At 40.0% G+C, this 15,265-nt stretch overlaps 1 protein-coding gene across 1 annotated transcript; it reads right to left on the bottom strand.

The window, feature by feature from the left end:
- Window positions 1-13,099: 13,099 nt before the first annotated feature.
- LOC141236385 (uncharacterized) lies at window positions 13,100-15,044 on the bottom strand. Its single transcript, XM_073668247.1, has 3 exons — window positions 14,561-15,044; window positions 13,999-14,409; window positions 13,100-13,829 (listed from the first exon to the last, which is right to left on the bottom strand). Exons 2-3 carry the CDS (start codon window positions 14,407-14,409, stop codon window positions 13,260-13,262), a joined length of 981 nt encoding a protein of 326 aa, XP_073524348.1. The 5' UTR covers window positions 14,561-15,044; the 3' UTR covers window positions 13,100-13,259.
- Between the last annotated feature and the right edge of the window lie 221 nt (window positions 15,045-15,265).

The following is a 15,265-nucleotide window of genomic DNA, read 5'->3' as shown; positions in this document are numbered from 1 at the left end:
AAAATGCATGAGTTACAGCATCAGTTATCACAACCTCCCCCACCCCCTTGTCTCATAAATGTGTAACAGTGTTGGATGAAGCTTCGGGAGCTCTGCGATATTGATGTGAGCGCAGAAGATCAAGTCCTATGGAAAGGATTTATTCCTGTACCCACAGAATGGTGGCAGTAATATGGGATAGGGTTTACATGGTTTCTCCCACAGTTCCCACAGCTTCAGCCGTACAATAAACAGATATGATATGAGGCAACCTCTGCAATCCTGGTACTCAGCAGTACTTCGGTCATTGTTCTGGGGTCCTAGAAATTTATACTATAGGGAGCACAGTGGAGGGGAGAAACACTGACAGGAGAGACAAAGTCTGAATGTTGCTACCTACCTTTTGTAAACGTTTAGAACTTGATTATTGATACTTACCTGTGACTTTGTGATTGGCTTTTTGTGCAGAGTCTGAGATTATTCAATCATAATCTTCCATCTATGGCATGAAGAAAATGCTGGTCTTGTTTGGCATCTAAGGCGACACGTCTATTGGGAAGAAGACTTGTCTGCTCAAGTGATCGGCTGCAACTGGTGCATGTGGAGGATCCAGCTGTGTTATATAGGAGGAGGCTATGATGTCATAAGAGAGAAAAGAGAAGCCAATGAGGTCATAAGAGAGAAGCCGATGATGTCATAAAATAGAATCTGATGATGTCATAAGAGAGAAAAGAGAAGCTGATGAGGTCATAAGAGAGAAGCCGATGATGTCATAAAATAGAATCTGATGATGTCATAAGAGAGAAGAGAATCCTAGTACTAGCATGGCAATATTTCCTACAGCAATTCATTATATAATCTGGAATAAATATTTATTTAGAGATATCTCCTTGTTAAACTTTTTCACCCCAAAAAACTCACTATGGCAATTTACTCCATAACTACTATTATTATTATTGACATGATAAAATGTATAAATATTTAAAGTGCTCATCCTGGCACTATTAATCAGAGCTCATTTTACCTGATGCAGTTACACTATACAGATAAATGAACATACACTGTATACTCTATACCTATATACTATATATACACAAACCTACCATATATACTCTATATGCAAATGCATGTACACTGTATATTGGATACTCTATATCTATATACACAAACCTACCATATATACTCTATATGCAAATGCATGTACACTGTATATTGGATACTGTATATCTATATATACAAACCTACCATATATACTCTATATGCAAATGCATGTACACTGTATATTGGATACTGTATATCTATATACACAAACCTACCATATATACTCTATATGCAAATGAATGTACACTGTATATTGGATACTGTATATCTATATACACAAACCTACCATATATACTCTATATGCAAATGCATGTACACTGTATATTGGATACTCAATATCTATATACACAAACCTACCATATATACTCTATATGCAAATGCATGTACACTGTATATTGGATACTGTATATCTATGTACACAAACCTACCATATATACACTACATACTAATGTACATAGACTTTATATATGCTACACCTACATATCTGCATATTTTCACATCCACCTTATATACATTACACGCATATATACTCACTCTCATATACTGTATAAACACATTCACCTTATATATAAGTAAAAACATAGAACTGGATTATTGATATTTACCTGTGACTTTGTGATGAACTTTTTCTGCCGAGTCTGAGATTAGTCAATCACAATCTTCCATCAATTTCACAAAGAAAATGCTGGTCTTGTTTGGCATCTAAGGGGAAACATCCGCTGGGAAGAAGACTGCTCTGCTCAAGTGATCGGCTGCAACTGGTGCATGTGGAGGATCCAGCTGTGTTATATAGGAGGAGGCTATGATGTCATAAGAGAGAAAAGAGAAGCCAATGAGGTCATAAGAGAGAAGCCGATGATGTCATAAAATAGAATCTGATGATGTCATAAGAGAGAAGAGAATCCTAGGACTAGCATGGCAATATTTCCTACAGCAATTCATTATATAATCTGGAATAAATATTTATTTAGAGATATCTCCTTGTTAAACTTTTTCACCCCAAAAAACTCACTATGGCAATTTACTCCATAACTACTATTATTATTATTGACATGATAAAATGTATAAATATTTAAAGTGCTCATCCTGGCACTATTAATCAGAGCTCATTTTACCTGATGCAGTTACACTATACAGATAAATGAACATACACTGTATACTCTATACCTATATACTATATATACACAAACCTACCATATATACTCTATATGCAAATGCATGTACACTGTATATTGGATACTCTATATCTATATACACAAACCTACCATATATACTCTATATGCAAATGCATGTACACTGTATATTGGATACTGTATATCTATATATACAAACCTACCATATATACTCTATATGCAAATGCATGTACACTGTATATTGGATACTGTATATCTATATACACAAACCTACCATATATACTCTATATGCAAATGCATGTACACTGTATATTGGATACTGTATATCTATATATACAAACCTACCATATATACTCTATATGCAAATGCATGTACACTGTATATTGGATACTGTATATCTATATACACAAACCTACCATATATACTCTATATGCAAATGCATGTACACTGTATATTGGATACTCTATATCTATGTACACAAACCTACCATATATACTCTATATGCAAATGCATGTACACTGTATATTGGATACTGTATATCTATATACACAAACCTACCATATATACTCTATATGCAAATGCATGTACACTGTATATTGGATACTGTATATCTATATACACAAACCTACCATATATACTCTATATGCAAATGCATGTACACTGTATATTGGATACTCTATATCTATGTACACAAACCTACCATATATACACTACATACTAATGTACATAGACTTTATATATGCTACACCTACATATCTGCATATTTTCACATCCACCTTATATACATTACACGCATATATACTCACTCTCATACACTGTATAAACACATTCACCTTATATATAAGTAAAAACATAGAACTGGATTATTGATATTTACCTGTGACTTTGTGATGAACTTTTTCTGCCGAGTCTGAGATTAGTCAATCACAATCTTCCATCAATTTCACAAAGAAAATGCTGGTCTTGTTTGGCATCTAAGGGGAAACATCCGCTGGGAAGAAGACTGCTCTGCTCAAGTGATCGGCTGCAACTGGTGCATGTGGAGGATCCATCTGTGTTATATAGGAGGAGGCTATGATGTCATAAGAGAGAAAAGAGAAGCCAATGAGGTCATAAGAGAGAAGCCGATGATGTCATAAAATAGAATCTGATGATGTCATAAGAGAGAAGAGAATCCTAGGACTAGCATGGCAATATTTCCTACAGCAATTCATTATATAATCTGGAATAAATATTTATTTAGAGATATCTCCTTGTTAACCACTTCGCGCCAGAGCCTGTTTTTGCCTTCGTGACCGGGCCAATTTTTTCAATTCTGACCACTGTCACTTTATGAGGTAATTACTCTGGAACGCTTCAACGTATTCCCCTGATTCTGAGATTGTTTTTTCATGACATATTGTACTTCATGATAGTGGTAAAATTTCTTCGATATCACTTGCGTTTATTTGTGAAAAAATCGGAAATTTGGCGAAAATTTTGAAAATTTTGCAATTTTCAAACTTTGAATTTTCATGCCCTTAAATCAGAGAGATATGTCACACAAAATAGTTAATAAATAACATTTCCCACATGTCTACTTTACATCAGCACAATTTTGGAACCAACATTTTTTTTTTGTTAGGGAGCTATAAGGGTTAAAAGTTGACCAGTGATTTCTCATTTTTCCAACAAAATTTACAAAAACATTTTTTTAGGGACCACATCATATTTGACGTCACTTTGAGGGGTCTTTATGACAGAAAATACCCAAAAGTGACACCATTCTAAAAACTGCACCCCTCAAGGTGCTCAAAACCACATTCAAGAACTTTATTAACCCTTCAGGTGCTTCACCGGAATTTTTGGAATGTGGAAGGAAAAAATTAACATTTAACTTTTTTCACAAAAATGTTACTTTAGACCCAATTTTTTTTATTTTCACAGGGGTAACAGGAAAAAATAGACCCCAATTTTTTTTGTGCAATTTCTCTTGAGCGTGCTGATACCCCATATGTGAGGGAAAACCACTGTTTGGGCGCACTGCAGGGTTCGGAAGGGAAGGAGCGCCATTAGACTTTTTGAATGTAAAATTTGTCTGAATAATTAGCAGACGCCATATTGCGTTTGGAGAGCTCCTGATGTGCCTAAACAGTGGAAACCCCCCACAAGTGACACCATTTTGGAAACTAGACCCCTTAGGGAACTTATCTAGATGTGTGGTGAGCACCTTGAACCCCAAGGTGCTTCACAGAAGTTTATAATATTGAGCTGTAAAAATAAAATTTTCACATTTTTCCCACAAAACCGTTTTTCATCCCTTAATTTTGCATTATCATAAGGGTAATAGGATAAATTGCACCATGAAATTTGTTGTTCAATTTCTCCTGAACACGCTGATACCCCATATGTGGAGGCAAATTACTGTTTGAGCACATGGCAGGGTTTGAAAGGGAAGGAGCGCCATTTGACTTTTTGAATGTAAAATTTGTCTGAATAATTAGCAGACGCCATGTCGCATTTGGAGAGCCCCTAATGTGCCTAAACAGTGGAAACCCCCCACAAGTGCCACCATTTTGGAAACTAGACCCCTTAGGGAACTTATCTAGATGTGTGGTGAGCACCTTGCACCCCCAGCTGCTTCACAGAAGTTTATAATATTGAGCCGTAAAAATAAAATTTTCACATTTTTCCCACAAAAAATGTTTTTCATTCCCTAATTTTGTATTATCATAAGGGTAACAGGATAAATTGCACCATGAAATTTGTTGTGCAATTTCTCCTGAACACGCCGATACCCCATATGTGAGGCAAATTACTGTTTGGGCACATGGCAGGGTTTGAAAGGGATGGAGAGCCATTTGACTTTTTGAATGTAAAATTTGTTTGAATAATTAGCGGACGCCATGTCACATTTGGGGAGCCCCTAATGTGCCTAAACAGTGGAAACCCCCCACAAGTGCCACCATTTTGGAAACTAGACCTCTTAGGGAACTTATCTAGATGTGTGGTGAGCACCTTGCACCCCCCAGCTGCTTCACAGAAGTTTATAATATTGAGCCGTAAAAATAAAATTTTCACATTTTTCCCACAAAACCGTTTTTCATCCCTTAATTTTGCATTATCATAAGGGTAATAGGATAAATTGCACCATGAAATTTGTTGTGCAATTTCTCCTGAACACGCTGATACCCCATATGTGGAGGCAAATTACTGTTTGGGCGCATGGCAGGGTTTGAAAGGGAAGGAGCGCTATTTGACTTTTTGAATGTAAAATTTGTTTGAATAATTAGCAGACACCATGTCGCATTTGGGGAGCCCCTAATGTGCCTAAACAGTGGAAACCCCCCACAAGTGCCACCATTTTGGAAACTAGACCCCTTAGGGAACTTATCTAGATGTGTGGTGAGCACCTTGCACCCCCAGCTGCTTCACAGAAGTTTATAATATTGAGCCGTAAAAATAAAATTTTCACATTTTTCCCATAAAAAATGTTTTTCATTCCCTAATTTTGCATTATCATAAGGGTAACAGGATAAATTGCACCATGAAATTTGTTGTACAATTTCTCCTGAGTACGCCGATACCCCATATGTGGGGGAAAACCACTGCTTTGGTGTACGGCAGGGTTCGGAAGAGAAAGGAGCGCTATGTTGGCTGGGATAGGCAGCAGACGCCATGTCACATTTGAAGAGTCGCTGACATGCCAAAACAGCAGAAACCCCCACAAGTGACCCCATTTTGTAAACTACACCTCTCAAGGAATTCATCTAGGGAAGTAGTGAGTATTTTTTAATTTTTAAATTTATACCATTGGGCAGTGAAAAAAGCATAATTATATTTTTACCACAAAAAAATGTTTTACCCTCAGATTTTACATTTTCACACAGGACAATGGGTAAAAATGGTGCCGAAATGTGTCACACAATTTCTTCTAAAAGTGGCAATACCCCATATGTGGCTGTATTGTACCGCTCAGCCGTACCGCGAGATCTGGGGGGGACGGAGCACTATTTGACAATTGGAGAACAAACTATTGTAGAATAGGCATTTGGATTTGGGAGCACAAAATTTTCTGAATTTCTTTTGGGGGGCAAGGGTCATTTTGCTTTTCCAGAGCCTTTCTGCTACCAGTAACTTGGAAGTCCCTTATATTTTTAACAGATGACGGACCTGAGTGGGGACTAGCTTTTTTTGAGGACTGAGTTGAAGCTTTTATTGGGAACATTTTACGTAACATTTATCCGGCGCTCTAGGCTGAGCACTTACATCGGGGTTTCCATCTAAATTTCCAAGTGATGTAATTCAGATGAAACCCCTGCAGGATCCATTCACTATAATGAGGCAGCAGAGTTACTCTGGACTCCGTCTGGCCTCTGTTTAGCGGTGTCCTTTTTTTCAGAAGTGCACAAAACTGTGGCCAACCACACTTTTATGCACGCCTAAAACAAATGACACCGTGGGATCCCAGGCTAGACGGCGTCCACAGTGGCCTATATCTGCCTCATTACAGGGAATCTTCCATCATGGGTTCCGGCTGAATCACGTATTTCAGAGATTTACACAGAAACTCTGGTGTAAGTGCTCAGCGCAGAGCACAGGATAAATGTGAGCAGAGCCTTACTGGGATCTTTGGGAGACATAATAAACAAATCAGTAGCAGGTGAAGAATTGGTTTTATTTATTTTTTACGCCGTTCCTAGTGTGATATAACTGATTAGATTACTTTATTCTTCGGGTCGGTGCGATTACAGAGATACCAGATTTATATCGGGTTTTTATGACTGACAGCTGTCACACACTAAAATACGCTTTTTTTGCAAAATCTAGTTTTTGCATCACCATATTTTGAGAGCTATAATTTTTCCATATTTCGGCCGACAGAGTCATGTGATGGCTTGTTTTTTGCGAGACGAGTTGACATTTTTATTGGTACCATTTTTGGGAACGTGACATTTTTTGATCGCTTTCTATTCCGTTTTTTGGGAGGTAAAATTAACAAAAACAAACAATTCAGGAATTGTTTTTTGAGGTTTTTGTTTATGCCGTTCTGCGTGTGGTAAAAGTGATCAGGCAGCGTTATTCTTGGGGTCAGTACGTTTACAGCGATACTACACTTACTGTATTTTTTTTATGTTTTGGCGCTTTTACACAATAAAACAATTTTATAGAAAAAAATATTTTTTTTGCATTGCTTTATTCTGAGCGCTATAACTTTTTTATTTTTCGGCTGATGGAGCTGTATGGCAGCTTTTTTTTTGCGGAACAAGGTGACGTTTTCAGCGGTACCATTTTTATTTCTATTTTGTTTTTTGATCGCATTTTTTTCCACTTTTTGTTTGGCGATATGATGAAAAAGCATATTTTTTTGTTCCGTTTTTTATTTATTTTTATTACGGTGTGCACAGAAGGAGTTAATTAGTGTGACAGTTTTATAGCTCGGGTTGTTTCGGACGCGGCGATACCAAATATGTGTACTTTTTTTGGTTTTGTAAAAATATACGGATTTATTGGTTTAATATTTTATTTATTTTTATTTATTTTGTGATTTTTTTTTTAATAGTTTAAAACTTTTTTTTTACTTTTTTTTACATTTTTACTTAGTCCCTGTATGGGACATTAATTTTTATTTTTCTGATCACTGATCTCATGTAATGTAATACACATATATTACATTACATGAGATCTTCCCTGACTGTTTCAGTCAGTCTCCTGTCTGGCTCAGCTTGCAGGCTGAGCCAGACAGGACACCGTATATGGCAGAGCTGGAGGCGGTCATGTGACCTCCAGCTGCCATAGCAACCCCAGGTCCTGGAAGGAAACGGAGGTCTTCGGAGAGGTAAGATGACCCCCTCTCCTCCTGCTGTCTCCTATATGCCGCGATCACTATAGATCGCAGCATATAGAAGACAGCAAGGGGTTAACATCACTGGGACCTGATCTAATCAGGTCCCGATGATGTTCCCTGTCAGAGCTAACGCTCTGCACTGGAATCGCAGCGCTTGCAGGACCCTGGGGGTCCTGAGCGCTGCGAGACCACCCACCGTTTTTAAACATCGGCGCTGCACAGAGCCCGGCAAGCGCCGACGTTTATCTACAGTGGGCGGTCGGGAACCGGTTAAACTTTTTCACCCCAAAAAACTCACTATGGCAATTTACTCCATAACTACTATTATTATTATTGACATGATAAAATGTATAAATATTTAAAGTGCTCATCCTGGCACTATTAATCAGAGCTCATTTTACCTGATGCAGTTACACTATACAGATAAATGAACATACACTGTATACTCTATACCTATATACTATATATACACAAACCTACCATATATACTCTATATGCAAATGCATGTACACTGTATATTGGATACTCTATATCTATATACACAAACCTACCATATATACTCTATATGCAAATGCATGTACACTGTATATTGGATACTCTATATCTATATACACAAACCTACCATATATACACTACATACTAATGCACATAGACTTTATATATGCTACACCTACATATCTTCATATTTTCACATCCACCTTATATACACTACACGCATATATACACATTCTTATACACTGTATAAACACATTCACCTTATATATAAGTAAATACATAGTAAAAACATAGAACTGGATTATTGATATTTACCTGTGACTTTGTGATGAACTTTTTCTGCTGAGTCTGAGATTAGTCAATCACAATCTTCCATCAGTTACACGGAGAAAATGCTGGTCTTGTTTGGCATCTAAGGGGAAACATCCGCTGGGAAGAAGACTGCTCTGCTCAAGTGATCGGCTGCAACTGGTGCATGTGGAGGATCCAGCTGTGTCATATAGGAGAAGGCTATGATGTCATAAGAGAGAAGCCGATGATGTCATAAGAGAAGAGAGAAGCCCAGGACTAGCATAGCAATATCTCCTACAGAAATTCATTATATAATTTGGAATAAATATTTATTTAGAGATATCTCTCTGTTAAACATGATAAAATGATGACATGTATAAATCTATAAAGGACTCATCTTGGTACTAATATTAATCAGAGCTCGTTTTGCCAGATGCAGATACACTATACAGATGCACATACACTGTATACTATATTACTATGTACTCTATACCTATACACTATATACAGTGGTGTGAAAAAGTTTTTGCCCCGTCCCTGATTTCTCACTCTGAGCATCCAGTGCTCCATAAACAGGCGGTGCTGCAGAGGATCGGTCGGGGCCTGGTCCGCAGATTTGGGGTGCAGCGCTCTGCTACCCAAATCCGTAAAAAGCTGGCGGACCTGAAATATAGGTCTGCCGACCGAATCGTCAGCATCCGGTCACGGACCCTGCCCCGCCGTGGTGAGTGGTTTTAAAATATGTTAACACAATATATGGCAGCACATTAGTTACAACTGCAATCACCTTAGGTATCTAATGTTATTTGTTTTCCAGCGCCTGCAGCCCCAGAGCCCCCAAGGGAGTCACCTCCAGCCCTGGAGCCCCAGCAGCATTCCTCTGCCAGCTCGCCAGCATCACTCCGTGATATAGGTGCAGCTTCATCTTTCGGTAATGCTTTGACATAAAATACGGTCCATACAACTTGGAAAGTATAGGGCTGTCATGTACTATTAAGTGTTGTGTCTTTCTCTAGCCGGTGGTGCCAGGGGATCCGGGTGGTCCTTAAGCTCGTCATCATCCGAGCAACCTGAAAACCGTAAGTGTTAAATACCAAACATGTACCTCATAGGCTGTGTGCCCACGATGCGTTTTTTAAGGTGTTTCTGCAGCGTTTTTGCTGCTGTGGAAACGCATTAAAAGCGCATGGTAGAAGGTCTGCCATGTTCCCCAATGATAATCCGCATGTGCTGTGCACATGCTGCGGAAATTTCCGCTGCACATTATCATTGCGGAAAAAAACGCAGCACTACCAATTATTTTGCATAAGGTGGTTGTTTTGCGCCGCCATTGACTTGCATTATAATGCGCCAATTCCGCAATACTGCATCTGTACTTGCGTAATTAGCGCGTTCTAATGTGCAGATGGTACCCGGGAGTGGTGCATCGTGGGCACATAGCCTTAATTTGATGAATGTACAGAATTATTGGACTTTTAAGTTTAACAATTACCTCCGTAGAAATCCCAACACTACAAGATCTCCTGGCGTCACAACGGAGACTGAGTGAAGAGATCCACCAGCACGGAGTGATGCTGGCAAGATTTGTGGCAGCCCATGACCGTCACGGCAGCCAATAACTTATTTTTTGTTATGTAGTTGATATTATTTGGTTGGTTATATTTTTTATATTTTTATAAAAAAAAATTAGTTTATATCCACTATTGTCTACACTTTGTTACATCTAATCCTATCCTGTGTGATACTGCCTGACGGGTTGTGTATCTAATCCTATCCTGTGTGATACTGCCTGACGGGTTGTGTATCTAATCCTATCCTGTATGATACTGCCTAAAGGGTTTTGTATCTAATCCTATCCTGTGTGATACTGCCTAAAGAGTTGTGTATCTAATCCTATCCTGTGTGATACTGCCTGACGGGTTGTGTATCTAATCCTATCCTGTGTGATACTGCCTAAAGAGTTGTGTATCTAATCCTATCCTGTGTGATACTGCCTGACGGGTTGTGTATCTAATCCTATCCTGTATGATACTGCCTAAAGGGTTGTCTATCTAATCCTATCCTGTGTGATACTGCCTAAAGAGTTGTGTATCTAATCCTATCCTGTGTGATACTGCCTGACGGGTTGTGTATCTAATCCTATCCTGTATGATACTGCCTAAAGGGTTGTGTATCTAATCCTATCCTGTGTGATACTGCCTAAAGAGTTGTGTATCTAATCCTATCCTGTGTGATACTGCCTGACGGGTTGTGTATCTAATCCTATCCTGTATGATACGGCCTAAAGGGTTGTGTATCTAATCCTATCCTGTGTGATACTGCCTAAAGGGTTGTGTATCTAATCCTATCCTGTGTGATACTGCCTAAAGAGTTGTGTATCTAATCCTATCCTGTGTGATACTGCCTGACGGGTTGTGTATCTAATCCTATCCTGTGTGATACTGCCTAAAGGGTTGTGTATCTAATCCTATCCTGTGTGATACTGCCTAAAGAGTTGTGTATCTAATCCTATCCTGTGTGATACTGCCTGACGGGTTGTGTATCTAATCCTATCCTGTGTGATACTGCCTAAAGGGTTGTGTATCTAATCCTATCCTGTGTGATACTGCCTGACGGGTTGTGTATCTAATCCTATCCTGTGTGATACTGCCTAAAGGGTTGTGTATCTAATCCTATCCTGTGTGATACTGCCTAAAGAGTTGTGTATCTAATCCTATCCTGTGTGATACTGCCTAAAGGGTTGTGTATCTAATCCTATCCTGTGTGATACTGCCTAAAGAGTTGTGTATCTAATCCTATCCTGTGTGATACTGCCTGATGGGTTGTGTATCTAATCCTATCCTGTGTGATACTGCCTGACGGGTTGTGTATCTAATCCTATCCTGTGTGATACTGCCTAAAGGGTTGTGTATCTAATCCTATCCTGTGTGATACTGCCTGACGGGTTGTGTATCTAATCCTATCCTGTGTGATACTGCCTAAAGGGTTGTGTATCTAATCCTATCCTGTGTGATACTGCCTAAAGAGTTGTGTATCTAATCCTATCCTGTGTGATACTGCCTAAAGGGTTGTGTATCTAATCCTATCCTGTGTGATACTGCCTAAAGAGTTGTGTATCTAATCCTATCCTGTGTGATACTGCCTGACGGGTTGTGTATCTAATCCTATCCTGTGTGATACTGCCTGACGGGTTGTGTATCTAATCCTATCCTGTGTGATACTGCCTAAAACAAGCAGTGCAGGGGCAGTAAAGCCCACTCCAAAGTCGGCTTTCACACCCTCCTGCTTATTGATGTTATCAGCTGAAGTTGTGTAGGGGCAGGAAAGCCGTCTGAAGTCGGCTTTAATAGCCGCCTGCAAATTGATGTTATCAGCTGAAGTTGTGTGGGGGCATGAAAGCCGTCTGAAGTCGGCTTTAATAGCTGTCTACTAATTGATGTTATCAGCTGAAGTAGTGTAGGGGCAGGAAAGCCGTCTGAAGTCGGCTTTCATTGCCGCCTACTTATTGATATTATCAGCTGAAGTTGTGTGGGGGCAGGAAAGCCGTCTGAAGTCGGCTTTAATAGCTGTCTACTAATTGATGTTATCAGCTGAAGTAGTGTAGGGGCAGGAAAGCCGTCTGAAGTCGGCTTTCATTGCCGCCTACTTATTGATATTATTAGCTGAAGTTGTGTGGGGGCAGGAAAGCCGTCTGAAGTCGGCTTTCACAGATGCCAGCTAATTCAAGAAGAAGAGAGAAGAGGAAAGAATAGGAACATAGTATGAAAACTATAAGGAAGACCTAACATGTTGATCCAGAGGAAGGCAAAAAAAAACCATGCTCCGTTTTGGGAAAAAAAATTCCTTCCTGACTACACATACGGCAATCAGACTAGTTCCCTGGATCAACGCCCTATCAAGAATCTAATATATACAACCTATAATCTGAGTCAGACTCATAGTGCATGGTATGGCAGATCATTGCCATACCGTGCACCATGACTATGACCCCAAAGACTAAAAGAAGGGAAGTAGGAAGAGGAGGGGAAGAAAACCAGCTGTGAAGAAGACCAGAGGACACAGGGAAAAGACAGAAGACAGGTGATAAAGCCTGGAGCCGGAGGAGGAGAAGGGGAGGAGGTGATCACCAGCGGAGAGCAGGGATGGGAATAGACGGTAGAGAATGGAGGGGAGGGAACGGAGATTGGGAAGGGATCGGAGGGCAGGGGTGAGGGGTCCCACCCTCGGGAAGAGGTAAAGCAGAAAATAAGGCAACCAAAAAACATTTTTATTTCAATCAGGGTGAGATCAGAGGGCAGGGGTAAAGTTAAAAAAGAGGACAATAAACCTTGTTTTTATAAACAAACAAAAATATAAACAATTTTAACAATTTAAATAAGTATTAAATTAACAATATTTACAAAATGATAAAAAAAAATTGAAATGAAACATCACTACAGTTCTTCATATCGATTACCTGTATTTGTGTATCCGTGCCTGGGGGAAACAAAAGAATCAGAACACATGGGATACTGTGGGGGGGGGGCAAGGCTTTGTGGACGCCGGATCCTCTGCACTGGTGTGCTGTGAAGTGGGTCCGGCCTATGGGTCCAAGAATGTTGTTGAAAATGGCCAGGGTCAATCAGAGTATGTACAGTAGACGTTTCATTAAGTTCACCGGCTGCCGCTTTATTTAAAGTCTCAAACATGACCCTTTCTGCATGCGCCCTCTGTCGGTCATCCAGCCTCTGTAGTCTCTCGCCAGCATATGTTGCAAAGCTGTCCCGCTTGGCCTGGGTCTGCAGAAGTAGAATCTTGTTCGCCAGAGATACTAGATCTGGCGATGGCGGCAAGCTGGCCTTTCTTTTCCTTGATTTTCTCTGTCGCCGAGGCACAAGGTCTTCACTTGTAGAGGCCATAGGGTCTTCATTCACCGATGCCATAGGTTCCTCATTCCTTGACATAACACTCGCCTCCTCCATACCACGTTCCGTAGCCGAGATGTCGTCATCTTGCCAATGGTGCTGTGGGAACACAAAAATAAAGTTAAGATTTGGTTACAACATCCAGCAGGTATGTTATGACCAGCATGGGTACACGTGCACTAAAAAACAAATATGAGGGGCGGCTAAACTAGGGCATGTACATTGAAAGTATAAATGCTATTTACAGGGAAGCAAAGAAGGTACTTACATCTTCAACAGGGGAGTCAGTCCGTATGTCGGGGTCTTCTTCCGGGGTCTGCCGTATCGTACACACCATTCGCCGAGGTAGCTCCTGGTCACGGGTGAAGGCAAGCAAATCATAATACCATAATGTCGGCACATAAACCTCATCTGTGCCGGTACCTGACTTCTTTGATTTCTCCACCCGGTTGAGTTCTTTCTTATATACGGTACGTAGACCCTGGATCTTTCTCTTCACCAGCTCTTCATCCACCTTCTCGTTGGGGCCATGCCTTTTAAAGAGGGAAATCAATTGCTGGTAGGCCTCCCTCTTTTTCTCTCTATTGCAGTAGTCTGTTGATTTTATTTGCCAAAGGCACGGCAGGGAGCGGTAGAGGTCAATCATTTCCCTCACAAACTCTTCACTTTTGAAAGCCATCTGAAAAGGATAGCAATACAGTGAGCATACATGAAACATTTTCAAACAAAGTAAAAAGTACTACACACCATTTGCTGACTAAAAATGGCCTCCAATATATAAGCAAATATATACTTATTGAGTGTGATAAAAATCCACTAAAATAACTTACCGTGGAAACAAAGCAATACAGTGCCTGAAAAACCCAAAAGTCAATGTTCAGTCACAGCTGAAGAAAATCCACAAATGAATGGAATCACAGCAGTAGATCGCAACTAGGATCCAAAAATCAGGACGCTGACAAGGCTTCAACAAATCCCAGATGGACGAAACTTGCCCGGAGAACACTGCTACGATCCGAAAGCAAAGCGCAGATAGGAACAAGGGAGCGGAATTGCCCCAACGTCGCCTTTTTAAAAACCCCCGGCCAATCAGAACGCAGTAGCGTCCACCAATCGAAGATGAGTGGGCGCGGAAAGGTAATTTTATGTACGCCTTTCTGTCACAGTACAGTCCCTCAAAGTGTGTATCGTTGAGTGTGGATCGTTGAAATAGCTGCTGTGTGACAGCGTCCCAGCGACCAACGAGATCGTTAGTTAGATCGCTGGGGCGGCCGAAATCGTTGGCAAGTTTACATGTTTGACGGCTCCCGAACGATCTCTCCAGCGATCTCAAAACTGTGACGTAGTAACGATCTCGCTAGCGATCTCGTTATGTGTGACAGGGCCTTAACACTTAAATGTTTCAGATCACAAGACAAATGTAAATATTAGACAAAGATAACACAAGTAAAGACAAAATGCTATTTTAAATAAAGGTCTTTATTATTAAGGGAAAAAGAAATCCGAACTTACAGGGACCTGTGTGAAAAAGTGAT

Source organism: Phyllobates terribilis, unplaced genomic scaffold (genome assembly GCF_046119375.1).
Source record: "Phyllobates terribilis strain yellow unplaced genomic scaffold, ASM4611937v1 Scaffold_694__1_contigs__length_805567, whole genome shotgun sequence".
Classification (NCBI taxonomy): Eukaryota; Metazoa; Chordata; class Amphibia; order Anura; family Dendrobatidae; genus Phyllobates; species Phyllobates terribilis.
This window is presented reverse-complemented; position numbering and strand designations above follow the sequence as displayed.

Excerpts from the sequence above, each read along its gene's own strand:
- LOC141236385 (XM_073668247.1), bottom strand. The coding sequence starts at position 14,409 with ATGGCTTTCAAAAGTGAAGAGTTTGTGAGGGAAATGATTGACCTCTAC. Across the intron at positions 13,830-13,998 it reads CTGACTCCCCTGTTGAAGAT|CACCATTGGCAAGATGACGA; the intron begins GTAAGTACCTTC and ends GTGTTCCCACAG.